At 41.5% G+C, this 16,569-nt stretch overlaps 1 protein-coding gene across 1 annotated transcript; it reads right to left on the bottom strand.

Annotated features, from left to right (window-relative positions):
* Window positions 1–9,946: 9,946 nt before the first annotated feature.
* LOC144521523 (serine/threonine-protein kinase pim-2-like) lies at window positions 9,947–15,642 on the bottom strand. Its single transcript, XM_078256077.1, has 8 exons — window positions 15,579–15,642; window positions 15,003–15,437; window positions 13,817–13,911; window positions 13,583–13,630; window positions 13,248–13,469; window positions 12,035–12,212; window positions 11,690–11,863; window positions 9,947–10,048 (listed from the first exon to the last, which is right to left on the bottom strand). Exons 1-8 carry the CDS (start codon window positions 15,640–15,642, stop codon window positions 9,957–9,959), a joined length of 1,308 nt encoding a protein of 435 aa, XP_078112203.1. The 3' UTR covers window positions 9,947–9,956.
* Between the last annotated feature and the right edge of the window lie 927 nt (window positions 15,643–16,569).

The raw sequence follows: 16,569 nt of genomic DNA, 5'->3' as shown, positions 1-16,569 counted from the left end.
ACAGAAACTAGGATCAGTGGCGGCTTCCTGTTCACTGTGATGGATTGTCTCGCTGAGTGGAAGTTGTTTTTCATACAGAGTGAACGGCAGCAAATGGCTGAACATTTGAACCTTAAAGGACAAATACGTCGCAAAATGAACCTAGGGGATAATAACACATGTCGACCGTTTCCCTGGGATATGTTTTCATGCTAATCGAATGTGACCAGTTTATTTTTGTTTTCCCAAGATGGCGCCTGCCTGTATACGTGAACGGTACTGTCTTTCTAAACTATCTTTTTAATAAACTGTCTGTACACTTACAAAGTTCTCAATGCTTCGGTTTACATGTAGTGACCCTCATTATGCTACCTTGGAAGTGTGGTGCTATTTTGTGCCTTGTTAGTGGTATAGAAATAGTGATTTCTTTTTACTTTAGCCGTGCCCCGACGACTAGCGTTATAAGCTAATTATCGGTTTGGGCTAAAACTGGTCACATTGGATTAGCATGAAAACATATCCCAGAGAACGGTCGACTCGGTACACGTGTTATTAACCCCTAGGTTCATTTTGCCCTGGATTTGTCCTTTAGTATCTCAAATGATGCTGACAGAAACCACCTGGTTGAATGTAAGAGAAAGGGAGTGCTGGCTACCCATCTTGTGACCCAGATGCATGTTAGAAACAACCGAAATATGTCTCACACTTTAATGATGATTGACGTCCAACTGTGCCGTTCAGTCGAGGCTATTTTGCAGAGGCACCGTGGCTCCATCCGGCGCTTAGTGCCGCCCAAGACGATTGTGATTGGTTTAAAGAAATGCCAATAAACCAGAGCACGTTTTTCTCCCATCCCGGAATGCTGTGTGGACTAGCCAGACCCTCCTCCACAGCGCTGTGAAGGAAGGCCTGGCAATGCGAGACTTGTCGGGACATCATTGCTGTAACTTTAAAGCTTTACAGGAGAACGTTCCTGTAACAATCTGGCCTGAAAATACCCATCAACATTGCATCAAAACATTGAAAATATATTAGAGATAAGTCTTATTCTTAACACTCATCTCTAATAATCTAATGTATAATGCAGTCATCAGTATGTCGTTTACATAGACAGCGGCTGAGGAAATTAAGATAAAATTGAATATCCATCAATTCATGCCCACCTTCTCCGCCTGACATAACAGCTTCAAATTGTGTCTGCACATCTGTGTGGCGTAGCAGATGAAATCAAATCTCTCTAAGATCTGTTAAGTGGCCTGGGGTCCTCATTATCATAGCAGGTAATTATTGTCTGGCTTTGATTTACAGTTCTACGTGGCAGAAATAAGGAAGATGGTGACATGTCTAAATTAAAACTAAAAGTGGGACTTCAGTGCTCCTCCCGTCTGATTAACCTGGCATGCATGTAAATGAGCAGTGAGAATTAAAGTGCTCATATTATGCTTTTTGGCTTTTTCCCTTTACTTTATTGTGTTCTGTATCTTTTTTGTGCATGTTATAGATTTACAAAGTGAAAAAGCCCAAAGCCCCCCCCCCAAAGGGACTTACCATCTCCAACAGAAAACACTGTTCACAAACTGCTCCAAACAGCTCTATTGTAGTCCAGCCTTTACTTCAGAGACAAACGTGGTCACTTTGTAACACACGTTATAATGCTCGCCTAGCTGCTAGCATGGCACGCCCTCATACTCTGCTTCTGACTGGCTAGTAGTCCTTACCTAGCTACTGTCAGGGCACGCCCTCATACTCTGCTTCTGACTGGCTAGTAGTCCTTACCCAGGTACTGTCAGGGCACGCCCTCATACTCTGCTTCTGACTGGCTAGTAGTCCTTACCCTAGGTACTGTCAGGGCACGCCCTCATACTCTGCTTCTGACTGGCTAGTAGTCCTTACCCAGGTACTGTCAGGGCACGCCCTCATACTCTGCTTCTGACTGGCTAGTAGTCCTTACCTAGCTACTGTCAGGGCACGCCCTCATACTCTGCTGCTGACTGGCTAGTAGTCCTTACCTAGGTACTGTCAGGGCACGCCCTCATACTCTGCTTCTGACTGGCTAGTAGTCCTTACCTAGGTACTGTCAGGGCACGCCCTCATACTCTGCTTCTGACTGGCTAGTAGTCCTTACCTAGGGTACTGTCAGGGCACGCCCTCATACTCTGCTTCTGACTGGCTAGTAGTCCTTACCTAGGTACTGTCAGGGCACGCCCTCATACTCTGCTTCTGACTGGCTAGTAGTCCTTACCTAGGTACTGTCAGGGCACGCCCTCATACTCTGCTTCTGACTGGCTAGTAGTCCTTACCTAGGTACTGTCAGGGCACGCCCTCATACTCTGCTTCTGACTGGCTAGTAGTCCTTACCTAGCTACTGCGCATGTGCGACTCCCGACTAAGATGAAACAGAAGTGAGATGTCTCACTCTGTAGCTAAAACAGAGAGCTCAACACACAGGGTGAAAAGACAACCCAGTCTCACAGCAGTTTGTGAAATGGTCACGTTATTTAATCTATTGATTCGTGTTCACGGGGACGTTTTTCTCGTTTTTTTTTCGTGGTGGTAAATGTAAAGTAATGTATTTCAATGGGAAGCATATTTCGTGATCACAGAACGACTACGGTAGCGAGTAATATGAAATGCCGAAAATCCACATAGGGAGGTTGGTCGGGGTGGTGGATGGGTCAAACAATACAGGACTTTCACTCCGGGGATCGTGTCCCGCGTGTTGCGTTTTGTTTCCCCGTTGTTGCACCGCTGTTGTCGCGCGTCTCCCGGCGTGTGACGCGTCCTTTCCCCGTTGTTGTTTTTTTTTCCAAAACCCAACCTCCGCCGTCCCGTTGTTGTTGTCGCGTGTCCACCAGAGACCGCGGAACGTGTCCCGGGATGTGACGTTTGCTTTCCCCGTTAATCTTTTCCTAAACCCAACGTCCGTATAGATGGTTACCATTTCGTGCTGGCCACCACGAAAAAAACAAGATAAACGTGTTGTTACAAATCAATAGATTAAAAATAAAGTGACAATTTCACGAACTGCCGTGAGACCGTGTTGGAAAAGAGGAGCTGCAGCCATGTGCAGTACAACAAAAGGGCTGGGTACCCAACTTTGATTTTCAGGCTCCTTAGTGTCGAGTTTCGAAAAATGTCTAGTCATTCAATACCAAATTTCAATACCTAAGTAAATCTCATCAGCGTCAGTGAGTCAATAAGCACGCAGCATGCTTCTACCAAGATCTTATAATGCTGCTGATTGGCTGTCTAACGTTACACGTCATAGAGACACGCAGGAATAACTCCACGTCACGCACAGAGACGGGCTCACGTGTGTGTTGTTTTGAGAGGCGTCACACACGTAGGTGTAAAGGAGCTTAAAAATTGTTCCGTAATGTTGTAACTACTTCTTGTTAAAATGGATTTCATTTTATTGGAATTGGTTTTGAAAAAAAGTATCGTCAAAGGAACCGGTATCGAATTTGGGTATCCGTATCGACAAACGTAACAAGAAGCTGTTATACGGAGTTGTGATTACAAAATAGCTAATGATAATATTTCAGAGAAGAAGAAAAAAATCATTCCAGATATTTCAAATTGTGTTGAAATCAATGTAAAGTTGAGCCAACAGCTGGCAAATGCATCTTGGGTCATTCCCCTTTGGCTACATCCGTATATGTAGGTCAAGTGGGATTTTGCATGCAGGCATATTTTCCATTTGGTGTCACAAATTGCAAACTCATGTCAAGGCAGCAGACGCTGCGAGTATGAAAAGCAATTGCTTTTTATCACTTTCAGAGCGTTCCCTACAGTTACATTTCCCTCAGTCGTTTTTCATTTACACCACAACTACAGAACTGTCATTTGGTACCATATACGCTTGTTTGAAAGTGAAGAAATGTATATTGTCTTAGTTTATTGCGCCTTTTGTTTCAAGGTATCATTTGTGTCGAAACTAGAATGTTGACCTCTCTGCCAAAACTTCAGTCGCACGTCAAAATGTTCGAGCAATTGATCCATATTTTGATTTGGGCACAAAATAGTCAGCCAGTGGTATTCAAGTTGACTATTGTGACAATGCTGGGTATTATCACACCTCTGTATGTTTTCCATAAAGGCAAATCCACGTTTTCATTATATTCAGCAGTTTTGGGGACACAGAAACAATAACGAACCAAGTACGTGAAATGCAGTTTTGAAATTACCTAGTAATCAGCTCAAACACTTTCCTACTGCAAGTGTGTATATGTCGTAGATGAATACCGCAGAACCTAAAAACTGACTTTTCTAAAAGATAACATTTATTTTTTAATGATCTTGAGACAAAAAAAAAAAAATGAAGTTTTAGATTGACTTTTGGCTCTGTTTCTGATTTCTCTATTGTCTATTTGAGGGAACTTAGGGTTTTAAGCTAAACACAGCACAACGAGCTGCGCGCATTTAAACCAAAGGAGGCGGAGAAGATATAGAACACGTCTGTCCTGACCAGCAGATTTTTTTGCTCATATCCAATTTTGTAATAAGGTTCAACGTGGAATTGTTTGAGACAGCAGTGTGACTCTTGCTTCATGTTTATTTATTTTTTAGAACATCATAGGCAGTATTATGTCACTACTTTGCTATTGTATTTTTGGTAATAAAGACTGAGAAATAAGAGTGTTTTTTGTCTTTTTGTCACGTTTGTGAGATGATAGAATGCCTCTGAAAGTTTAAAAGCTGCAGTCACAATATTTCACTGTACATTAAAGGAACATCTCCATGTCATATATATTTATATTTAATTTAACAGACACATTTCCCACAAATCTTTATAATACAAATCAGAAAGATTTTTGGTATTTTGACACGTTTAAACCATGTTGTCCTCGGGTCAAGTTTGAGCCGTTTTAAGAGTTTCTATATTAGAAATATGAGTTTCTTTCAACCAAATTGCCCAAAAATAAACATGGATCGTACCATACAACACTCTTTGCAAGTTAAATGAACGATCACTACTTATTTGAATACCAATTTTGGGTGTTTTATTCAACTGACAATATATATTTTTAAATGGTTTCAAAAGAGTATCCTGACTAAACTTTGACATATGCCAGTCTGTGATTATCCATTGACATAAGTTCCAATGATCTCAACTATAAGTTAGAAATAATAGTCTCTGTATTTTTGTTTCAATTAAAAAATGAGTTATACTTTATATAAATGAGGTTTATTGACCATGAATTTCAAAAGGAAGTGTGAAACTAGTGGTAACAAGTTGGCTAAGAAAGTGTAACACCGAACTGGATGATAATTTATACTTTATGCTTTATAAACAGGTGAAAGAGAGCAGGAGGACGGCAATTACATGGTCGGTGGGAAGACAAAACGAGGAAGAAAAGGAAGAAATTTGACTCCAGTTCTCTTAGTGCAGAAAACACGTGAGGATACAGACATAGACGAGACACGGATCAAATATGCAAACTGTCATTAACAGGCAAGAGCTGGACAGTCAGATTGTTATATGCATGGTTGGGGAACAATATCGTAAGGAAAGTAGTCTGTATCCACGAAGTTCCACTTCCGGGATTGCTCGGTTGCCGCCTGGAATTCCGCCGGATTTTAACTCATTTCCGCCGGATGTCCATCCCCTTCCTCTTTCTTTGTGTTACCGTTCTAAACTCCGGTGGATTTCAGAGGACTATGGTTAACTGCTCCTCAGGTCTCTGCAGGGTAAATCCAGACAGCTAGCTAGACTATCTGTCCAATCTGAGTTTTCTATTGCACGACTAAAACTACTTTTGAACGTACACGTTCCACCAAAACAAGTTCCTTCCCGAGGCTATTTTGCAGAGGCGCCGTTGCTCCGTCCGGCGCTTAGCACCGCATAAGACGATTGTGATTGGTTTAAAGAAATGCCAATAAACCAGAGCACATTTTCTCCAGAAACAAAACAAATGTAAAGCTCTAACAAGAAAGGGAAAAGAAAAAAAAAGTCTGATTGGAATGTAGTTTAAGACGTATTCATTATTATTGTGCCTTGGACAAAACCAGACCAAACATGGGGTAATGGCAAGTACCGTAATACAAGACGAAGGACAAAGCAAAGACGTAAGTAACCGTGCTCAAAAAGGAATAAGTACACTCATATGTTACATTTCGGTCTCCTGAATAATGTTGTTTTCCTTGCTTCCAGTTTCAGTTATTATTTCCTGTTTTATTTTGGTACTTACCTTTGTCTCTCATTTTAGATACTTCACTTCCTGCCTCGTGGGTTTTCCACCTGTGTGATTACCTACCCTGCCTTGATTAGTTTCACCTGTCCCTCATTACCCATTCCCAGTGTTTGAATTATACAGTGAGCTTCGGGGGGTACAACTATTTTGACTGGTGACGTCACTCTCCATTTTATATAGGCTTACACCATGGATGTGTTAAGAGAAAGAGAGAACCACTAATCTGTGCCACTGTAATTTGTTCGGGACGGGAGTGAAGACCTACAGTATCTCGCGCCTAAATACAGATAGACTAGCTAGCTTCTGCAGCAGTTCAAACACACATTTGAGCATGTTTCCATCCGACAACCTTGTCCATGAGATAATCAACTGCTCGCATTAATGCAACCATTCTTGGCTTAGTTTCACCAAGATACGGACAATCTTTGCTCGGTACAGAGAGCTTCAGGAGCTGCATGAACTTTTAGCTAGCTAGCTAGCTAGACTATGACTTCATTATAGATGAAAGAAACACTATGAACAACCAAATTAAGACAGTTCTGAAAACCTGTTAAGATGACAAGCAGCTCATAACATTTAGCACAAAGCACAATGCATGATTATATACATGGCAGTCAAAACCATACGCAGAGATTAAAGTTGATTCCGCCACTTACTATTAATTAATAAACCGTCTCACGCCAGTTCGTAAATAATCACGTTATTTTGATTTATTGATTCATTTACAGGTCCCGATTTTTGAACGTTACCATTTCACGAACTGCCATGACACTGGGCTGCTCTGGGGGACGCAACAACGGGGAAATTAAACGCCACGCGCCGGCGACAACAACTGGGCCGCCACACGGGGAAGCGATCCCCGGGGGCAGGGACACGATCCCCAGTCTCTGTGGCACGCAACAACGGCATGGTTGAGGTTAGGAAAAGAAGAACGGGGAAAGGTACCATCACAAGCAGGACACGCCGACATCAACGGGACGGTTGAGGTTAGGAGGAGAATAACGCTGAAAGGAACTGTAACACGCAGGACGTGATCCCCGGTCTCCGGGGTAAAAGTCCTGTATTGTTTGACCCATCCACCACCCCGACCAACCTCCCTACGCAGATTTTCTGCTTTTCATACTACTCCCTACCGTTGTCGTGCTGTGATTACGAAACATGCTTCCCATTTAAATACATTAAATTAAAATTTGTAATCACCACTCAATAACGTAACCATTTCACGAACTGCCATGCAACTGGGCTGGGAGTGAGGGTTTGAAAATGGTATTTCATTAGATTATGTCCTGAATTGTTGGTATGTGATGGTAATACTGCTGATTTAAATACATACAATTTTGGATAGGCTAACATTATATTTTATTACATTTTTTTCAGTACCCCCCAAACTATTATTGTCATCCCTTTTGGGAGGGTCCAAGTCCCCCCCAATACCCCCCCGTAATTCGAACAGTGCCCCCCCCCCCCCCTTGGGCATTTAGTCTTTGTGCTCCCATTGTTTGTTGCCAGTTCATCTTAGCTGTACAGAGTTCGCGCTCCAGCCTTTTGCTCCTCGTGTCTTGCTGCTTCCCTTTATTTTGACTCAGCATTTACCTAGAGTTTTTGGTTATCTTTGCCTGTTTTGGACTGTAGTCCTGGGTACCGAAGCCTGTTTGCAAGTAAAAACTTTCTATTCCATCTGCCCTGTGTTTTAAATCTTGCTGTTGAGTCCGGTCTGTTGGCCCCAATGTGATACATGGTGTAACATAAGATCAAACGGAAGCTGACCAGAAAGGGCACAACAGAACTTAATAAAAAAAACACAAAAAAGAAAATAATATGAAGTAAACCCAAGCAAGGAATGTCAGCATAGCTTAATAATAAGCCTCTTGAGAACTAGTTAGAAATCAATTGAGGTATACAACCCTGACTGTATTCAAAGACAAATCTTTATATTCATGCAGTTTTGTATCATTTACTATGAAATACAATAATATAAGGTCCGGCAGTGCAGTGACAAGTAGAGTAGTACCTCCAATTAGTCATACACATGCACAAACATACACACCCACATACACATTCTCTCATTTTGTGAGAAAAAAATGTCTGTTTCTGTAATCCCTTTGGCTTTTACACGAAACCCTGACTGCACTTGCAGGAAAAAAAATCCTCCCAGTCTATTCAATTTCTTTACAGGATCAAGTTTTCTACCTAAACCTTTTAAGGGCCCAGCATGAAAGTGGCGATCAAGGCAAAAAAAAAAAAGAGAAGTTTGGGTAAGTGGTTTGAGATATTCTAGAATCGGTTCAAGGGACAAGGTTGTGCTTTTTAACTTGTTTCATGGTTAATTCCAAGATGCCCTTGCTCTATGAACCTTGTTTTGTGTTACAGTGAGTGAGAAAGGAAGAGGATTTTTGATCCCATGTTGGTTAAAGAGAGGCCGATTGGGCACACTGGGAGAGACGAGGGTTATATTTAATGGGCCATTTTCCTGCAGTCTCACTCCCTTGCTTGGGATGACAAGACTTAGAGAAATGAAAGGAGGGGGGAGGGAGGATAAAAGGACACATTTGGACTGTGTGCAAGTGTGCCCACAAGGTAATGATCCACAAACTAAAGGGGCCAGAGTCAGAGAGTATGGCCATTAAACAATCTGTTTTCTTTTCCAACAATCCTTCTTTCCGACAAGAGTCGAGCCAATTTATTTTCGTAAATCTCTTTGATAATCTCCAGGTCTTTCATGTTAGCCTTTTCCAGTTGAATGCCCTGAGCATTCTCCCACTTGACCTGTTTTTCTGTCTTAAGGTTGCTGTTTTTTTGTGTGTGTAGTGTTAAGGGTTGCGTTTATATGGATGTGAAAAGGGAATAGGCAAATTTACAGCATAATTAACAAACCACAATGTCGGCAGTTTCCATGGGGACTTGCTATGACAAAACCAGATTGCCTGTTTTATGTTAAGATTCTCATTTTGTTTTTCTTTTTCAGTTTGATACATATTTAGTTGTATTAGCATCGCTGAAGGGAGCCTGAGACTTTGGATTTGTATTGCCAACGACTGCTTCTCTGTGCATATTTAATTGAATTTCATTCATAGTGTCAAATCATAACAGAAGTAAGAATCTCAGGACACTTTACAGGTAGAGTATGTCTAGACCGAACGTGGCTCTAGATGGGCGGCCGTCTGCCTCGACAGACCAGTTGGGAGGGAGAGAGACATACATACCTAGTCTATATCCACAACGTTCCACTTCCGGGATTGTAGATCTCTGCAGGGTAAATCCAGACAGCTAGCTAGAATATCTGTCCAATCTGAGTTTTCTGTCGCATGACTAAAACAACCTTTGAACGTAAACATGTTCCACCAAAACAAGTTCCTTCCTGAGACTATTTTGCAGCGGCACCGGGGCTCCATCCGGTCCTTAGCGCCGCCCAAGACGTTTGTGATTGGTTTAAAGAAATGCCAATAAACCAGAGCACGTTTTTCTCCCATCCTGTAATGCTGTGTGGACTAGCCAGACCCTCCTCCGTAGCGCTGTGGAGGAAGGTCTGGCAATGCGAGACTAACTATAATAAATATAGAAATATGACTCACAATATTTAAAGCAGTGGATGTAATGTTATGACATTATGAACAGTGGCAATTACAACAACAGTAAATGTCACATATGATATCATAATCAATTGGTAGACAGCCATTGATTCATCAAACTATTTTATTGATTTGGACTTGAGTTCCCTCCAGTTCCTCTTCCTGGATAATACCTGGGACACATTTGGCAAATGAGCAGGTGGTGTGGCATGGACTATCTGAGCCAGGGATGGAGCTGTAGCTGCTCTAAGCTGGGACGCCTGTTAGGGTTTCTGACCAGACACATCTGCAAGAATTCTTGGCAGTCTGGAAAGAGAGAGAGAGAGAGAGAGAGAGAGAGAGAGAGAGACGGAGATCCGAGGTTGAAGTGGCAGCACAGTGATCCATTGGAAAAATATAATTTTCAGGGATTTGTAACTGTTGACTTATTTTTGAAATGTGTGGTAAAAGTAACACAAAATACATGAATTCAATTAAACACCAACTTGGCAAACTTGAAGTCATTAAAGTGTCCTGCCTTTTTTTGGGAGATTTCTGCCTCCGACACAATGCAATGGGGCTGATTGTAATTTCACAGTGATCATTGCATATTAAAATGACATTTAAAACATATCTAGCAACATCTCTTTTCAGAAACGGCATCCCTGGTACAATACGTAATCCAAAGATTTAAGTGAGAACAGTTTACATTGGGACTATCAGAAGACAGGAGTTTGAATGAGAACTAGGCAGTTTCTGCAGGTTTCACCTGCCATCAGACCCATTATGAAGGAAACACAACATCAACTAAGCCCTGAATTCAGTATCGCAAAACTTGCACTTCCCCCTCATCCATGTCTGTGGTAGGTTCCGAAAGAGACTTGCACCAATAACACGAAAGCTGATTGGCTGCAACATAAGTTGCATGTTCAGTTGAAGTTGTCATACAGTGAAATTATATTTGGACTAGCTAAAGAAAGATCTTCAACACCACAGAATAAAAAACAAACCGCATTAGAGGTAGCATTGCATGGACTTAAAGGTCCAATGTGTAGGAATTTCTCCTATCTAGTGTTGAGATCATGTATCGCAATCAACTCTCTCGCACCACGCAGTTCAAAGTCCGTATTACAACTACGGTAGCCTTCACGCTTCAAAAAGCCGGTCTCTTGCTCTTTTCAATATCCTTTTTTCTTTTTGTGGGCGAAGAAGAAGACTTCTGTTCCTGAAATTTAGATTTTGAATACGTGTGGTCCTCCATGTTTCCTTCTTCAAACCTGCCGTGGCCAGGAAGCTACGATACCCGTTAGCAGCATTAGCAGCACCTGTGAGTTCATCATGTGACAGCGAAAACGTGAAAGGCGGAGCAGTATGTCCTGTATGTCCCTTAACATATTTTAAGATAACGCATGAATACGCTATCGAGCGTCTACCCCAGTTCATGCTAATGCAAATGTAAAATTTCAAGCCAAAAAGAATACTTGGAATTGATGGTGGTGGTAAATATTCATGAAAAAGGACAAGTTTGTGAACGGGCAACACAGGTTTTGATAATGAACAACTAAACACGTTACACACTGGACCTTTAAGAAAAGTAAGACCTGTTGAAAATTATTCAAGACCTAGAACACAATATGGAAACCCTGACCAGGACAGTGTTTTCTTTATTTAAAATTAAAATATAGATTCATTTTTTGGGGTGGCTACAGAAATCTTTGTCACAAACATTGAAAATTATAAACAGCTGAAACCAAACTGCTGTATCTGCATGGCTAGGTTGGGTAGCACTAAAAGTACAAAAATATTGCAGTGTATCGTAGTATAAAATATCAACTTTTGTCATTTAAATTAATTGACCCTTTCAAACTGTACTGTGTGTGTGTGTGTGTGTGTGTGTGTGTGTGTGTGTGTGTGTGTGTGTGTGTGTGTGTGTGTGTGTGTGTGTGTGTGTGTGTGAGAGTGTCTTACCTATGGACAGATTCAAGTTGATTTTGATCCCTCTTTCAAGGTAAATACTTGTTTTAAAGGAATAATCATGATCCAGCAGGTCGTACAACAGTGCTCCCAGCTGCCACACTGTTGTGGGACTGGCTTTGTATCTTTTGAACATGAACCATTCTGGAGGGGCTTTTGATAAGGTACCTAAAATACACAACGTTGGACACAAAGAAGGAGAGAGACCGTCAGAGATATTCAGAAATAGAGCAAGAAAGACGTAGACAGAAGAGAGGGAGAAACCTTGTTTGAACAACAACAATTGTTTCAAAGATCGTTAACTAAGTGAAGAGCAGGAGCAGATGACGGATATCATACCAGAGTAGCGATAGTAATATCCCTTTATCACGAGGCAACCACAGCCAAAATCAATCACACGAGCGCGTGGGACATGTGATCCAATTTCAATGAGGGTGTTTTCTAACTTGATGTCCCTGTGGAAGACTCCATTTGTGTGGATCTCGATGGCTGCATCCACCATCTGCCTTAGGATGGTCTGTGATAAAGGGACAGAGTGAAACAGGTGAGTGAATGGAGTGGTGTTGGACTTGTTCAGTCAGACAAGAGTATGCAGAGAAATTCACTCATGCCTCCCTGCTAAAAAGGTGGTGACTACTAGTGCTCTTGGTTGCTAACTGGACAGTACGCTAAAGGATATCTGCTTCTTTGCTTTCTTGCTGATAGTTACTAGATGAGACCATTTATACCACCATGTCCATATCCTAAATATGAAACTACCCCCAACAGCCAGTTAGCTTGGCTTGCACCCGGCTAAGAAATAGTCCTGTACACATCCACCCTTAAAACCAAAACTTTTTACACCTCATTTCTTATATGCACTAAACGAACAAGATATGCCACATTAATTGGAGACCTATTTCCAGTTAACGTAAGGCAACCCCACGTGAAGTGTTGGTCCAATCAGGTGCAGCCATCGTGTACCATAAACGTGTCCATATAGGCGTTTTTTTCACAGAAGGGATCGCCCCGCTTCCCAGCATTGCTAGTGGGCTTGCCACTAGCAGTTACCAGTTTCTCTTGACTGACCGCTGACAAGCAAAAGAAACAGGCTAAACCCTCCTACAACACCGATGGCTGCACCTGATTGGACCAACACTTCACATGGGGCTGTCTGCTCCCGCATTTTAAAACGGACCATAATGGCGGCTTTTTGGAAAACTTTCTCTTATTTACGAAATAGTTCAACGAAATGTGTTTCTGAAACTATTTTATGCGAGAAACAGGCTATGCAGTTGCTGAATCTGTCTTTGTTTCAGATCGACAATGGTCAGTTTAAAAGATCTTTGTGAGCTTTCGAGAGCCGGCCAGTTGAGCGGGACGCTCCTCGTTTGCATAAAATAGCCTGAATTCAACTTATACAAATGAGGAGCAGGCACCTCAACGATCCGTTTCTCCAAAGTCCCCACAACGCTACCAGAATGCATTGCAAGGCTGCTCGCATAGACAATGGATGGGGAGTGGGGAAATTACGCTTGACAACGAACACGCATCCTTCACCTAGCTTCATTACCTTGGCCTCATCTTCCAGCAGGAAGCCTCTTTTGGCCTTGCGATACTGGTGGAGATCCATGGAGGGGACTGGTCTTTCCATAATCAGGAGAAGGTCCTCCTCCAGATCATAACAGTCAAGTAGGGAGATGGCTGCAGATCTCCCAAGTGATTCAGCTCCACCTGCTGCTTTCACCATGAGGGCGGCTTCAGCAATGACCTTATACACCTTTCCATTCTTCACCTAAAGGAAATACAGAAAATACATAAGAACAAAAATATACCACGGTAAATGAGGAAGACATGGCCATGTTTATTTCAACAGTTGATGTAAGGAGACCAGATTTATTCACTTACCACTTCACTGTAGTGGACCTTTTCTTTTGGAATATGTTTGATAGCAACCTGAAAGATAGAAGCACAAGTGTTTCATTTGGCAGTTTCTAAAAATGCAGTGAGATATGAATGGTGTGTGTGTGTGTGTGTGTGTGTGTGTGTGTGTGTGTGTGTGTGTGTGTGTGTGCGTGTGAGAGAGAGAGAGAGAGAGAGAGAGAGAGAGAGAGAGAGAGAGAGAGAGAGTGTAAGACTTACTGATGCAACGTCTTCTTTTCGGTAGCCTGCATATACGGCTCCAAAACCACCTTTAGCAATCTTGTAAATCTCAATGTAGTTTGCTTCAAATTCAGCTGCACATAATCACAGAGAGATGACATACTGTATGAGATGTGTTTTTGTACTACTATAATTTTGAGGAACACCTAGTGTTGGAAATACCGCTTGTCTGTATGCTAAATATGAAGCTACGGGCAGCAGCCATTAGCTTTACTTAGTACAACTGGAAATGGGGGCAAACATGGCTCTGTCCAAAGGTTAAAAAAAATCCACCTACCATCATTCTAAAGCGTACTAATTATAACATACAAAAACCAAGGTGTAACTGCAAGCAGTTATAAGGGTCCAAGCCTTCTGCCCATGACCCACCGAGACCGCGAAAGTCAAACCCAAAACGAGATGGCGGCAAGGCAAATGTCAGGAAATATTGCAACATGTGAGCTGCAAGGTATGTAGTTAATTAACGATGCAAATTTCCCATTTACATTTATTTTATACATCCAATTTGAAAGCTTCATTGCAATTTGGGGGGGGGGGGTGTAATAGACCATGCCCATTCTGATCAATCAGAACAACATTGTAGGTGTGGCATCAGTAGTGGCCCTAGATCGTACCCTCCAAATTTTGTAAAAAATCGCATGAGCCCTTCATGAAATATTAGTCATATATTCATACATGTAGCACCCCCTTATGGCCAAATTTGGCCCAGAGCCTCAGAATGGCATGGCAAAGAGTTTTGCAGTGACAGCATTTACTCTGGTAGAGTTATTCAAATGTTTGTATTTTGGTCGCTAGTTACAAAAATGTGTTGGTTCGTAATTGCCGCATTTTTGAACTGAGAAAAATTGTTTTGTTCAATAAGAGAATGTTGAAAATGATTTCCGAACATTCAATTTGTCATATTTTAGCAGAATACTGAAAGCAGCAGATCTGGGTTCACTTTAATATCTGTTAATGTATCGCAAGTAATATAATTTTACCGCGATATTCAACAACTTTATCCCATATTTTCCTCATATCGTGCAACCCTAGTACACACATGACACACATGACAATGGTCTAACTCTTGGCAACAAAGCCAATAAGCGCATTCCTCAAATTGTCATACTATTCCTTTAACCATGAATCAGGTCCAACCTAACTTTCTTTCATTCTATTGGCTTACCTCTGCTGGTTTTTACTGAGAAGGGAATGCCATATATATTATCCTCATCTGAGGATGAACATATGCTGCTGCTCAGGCAGAGTTCAGAGCTCTGAATCTTTGAGGAACTGTCTGTGTCATTGTGGGCCTTCCTTTCACTCTGCCTCACATGGCTACCGTTAATAAACACAATGCTGGGCTCATTGGTGTTGGTATCATTGCTACCCCTTATCTTTTTCTTGGGGCAGTCTTCATTCATGTCTGTTTTCCACTTGCTCCCCCTCACACTGGCACTCCCTGATATAACACTGGGAGAGGAACTGGTGTAGGTAACACCATCAGCCCTTAGATTTTTCTTGGAAGACCCCTTATCGGTGCTTGCCTTCCTTTTGCTCCTCCAATCTTTGACATCCTCCACCGTGCCGTACCTGGGTTTGCCGGCGTTGGAGTCATTATCTACATTTAGAGGGAAAACTATTTGTTTCAGTATTCAGCAGAGTTTTATCCGTAATTGTATTAAAAACTCACTGGCACTACATTGGTGGTGCTCTCAAGTCAGAGCTAGTGCCCATCCTACCTTTTTGCCAGGACACTCACCTTTATCTTTTCTGGAGGCCGGAGAGTGAAGAGTCTTAAACGTCTGCATAGATGTATGGGCCATGATGAACAAATGACAGAAAATGCATTACTAAGTAGTTAGTCACAGGATGCTGTTGTAACCCAGTGTTCCATCAAGTGACATCACAACAGTGGCACAGAATGCTGTTGTGACCCAGTGTTCCATCAAGTGACATCACAACAGTGGCACAGAATGCTGTTGTGACCCAGTGTTCCACCGAGTGTCACACAATGCAGAACATTTCAATTCTTAATACAATCAACATTATATTAATATAACGTTAATAGAAATTTGCCAAACACAACAAAGGCCCTTCTCATATGTTATGAATCCTACACAGAAACCAAATAACTTGACGCACAAACATGACAGCTTACCAACGTGAAATATTACAAAGGCAAAATACACAAAACACGTGTTTTTGTTTTTGTTACTTTTCATTGTGTTAATGCTTCTTTGTGCTTCCATCACTGTTACACTGTAATAAGCACTTACTGCTTGGATAAAAGGTGCAGCAAAGCTAGTAAGACCTTTTCACACATTACTCTTAAAAAGTAATCGTTATGAAGCTCGTAATATTTAGATGTTGTTGACACATCATTTTAACTCTGGTGTGAGACCATGTTTTAATAAATTGTATTTAAAGGGGTCGTTATTTTGTACACATTCAATTAAATACAAATGTAGCATTCAAATATGGATACAGATACATTATTGAATTCTTGAATAGTTAGTCTTAAGTACAAAAACAGCACCACCATCTTCTTGTGACTTTGTCACCTTATTTATGAAAATATTGATTTCACACAATTCTTTATTTTGAAGTTGTCTGTGTCCTTTATTTCTTTTTTTTGCCATAATAATACACAATTCCCCGTCGGTATATCATTTAAAGTAATAGGCCACAAGCAGAACTGTTTCTGTATTTTGTATTAACTGTTCCTGTTCCATAGACGTTAACACTTTCAG

The sequence above is a fragment of the Sander vitreus genome, chromosome 1, assembly GCF_031162955.1.
Source record: "Sander vitreus isolate 19-12246 chromosome 1, sanVit1, whole genome shotgun sequence".
NCBI classification, from domain to species: Eukaryota; Metazoa; Chordata; class Actinopteri; order Perciformes; family Percidae; genus Sander; species Sander vitreus.
The sequence above is the reverse complement of the archived record's forward strand: the minus strand, read 5'-3'. Positions and strand labels throughout refer to the sequence as shown.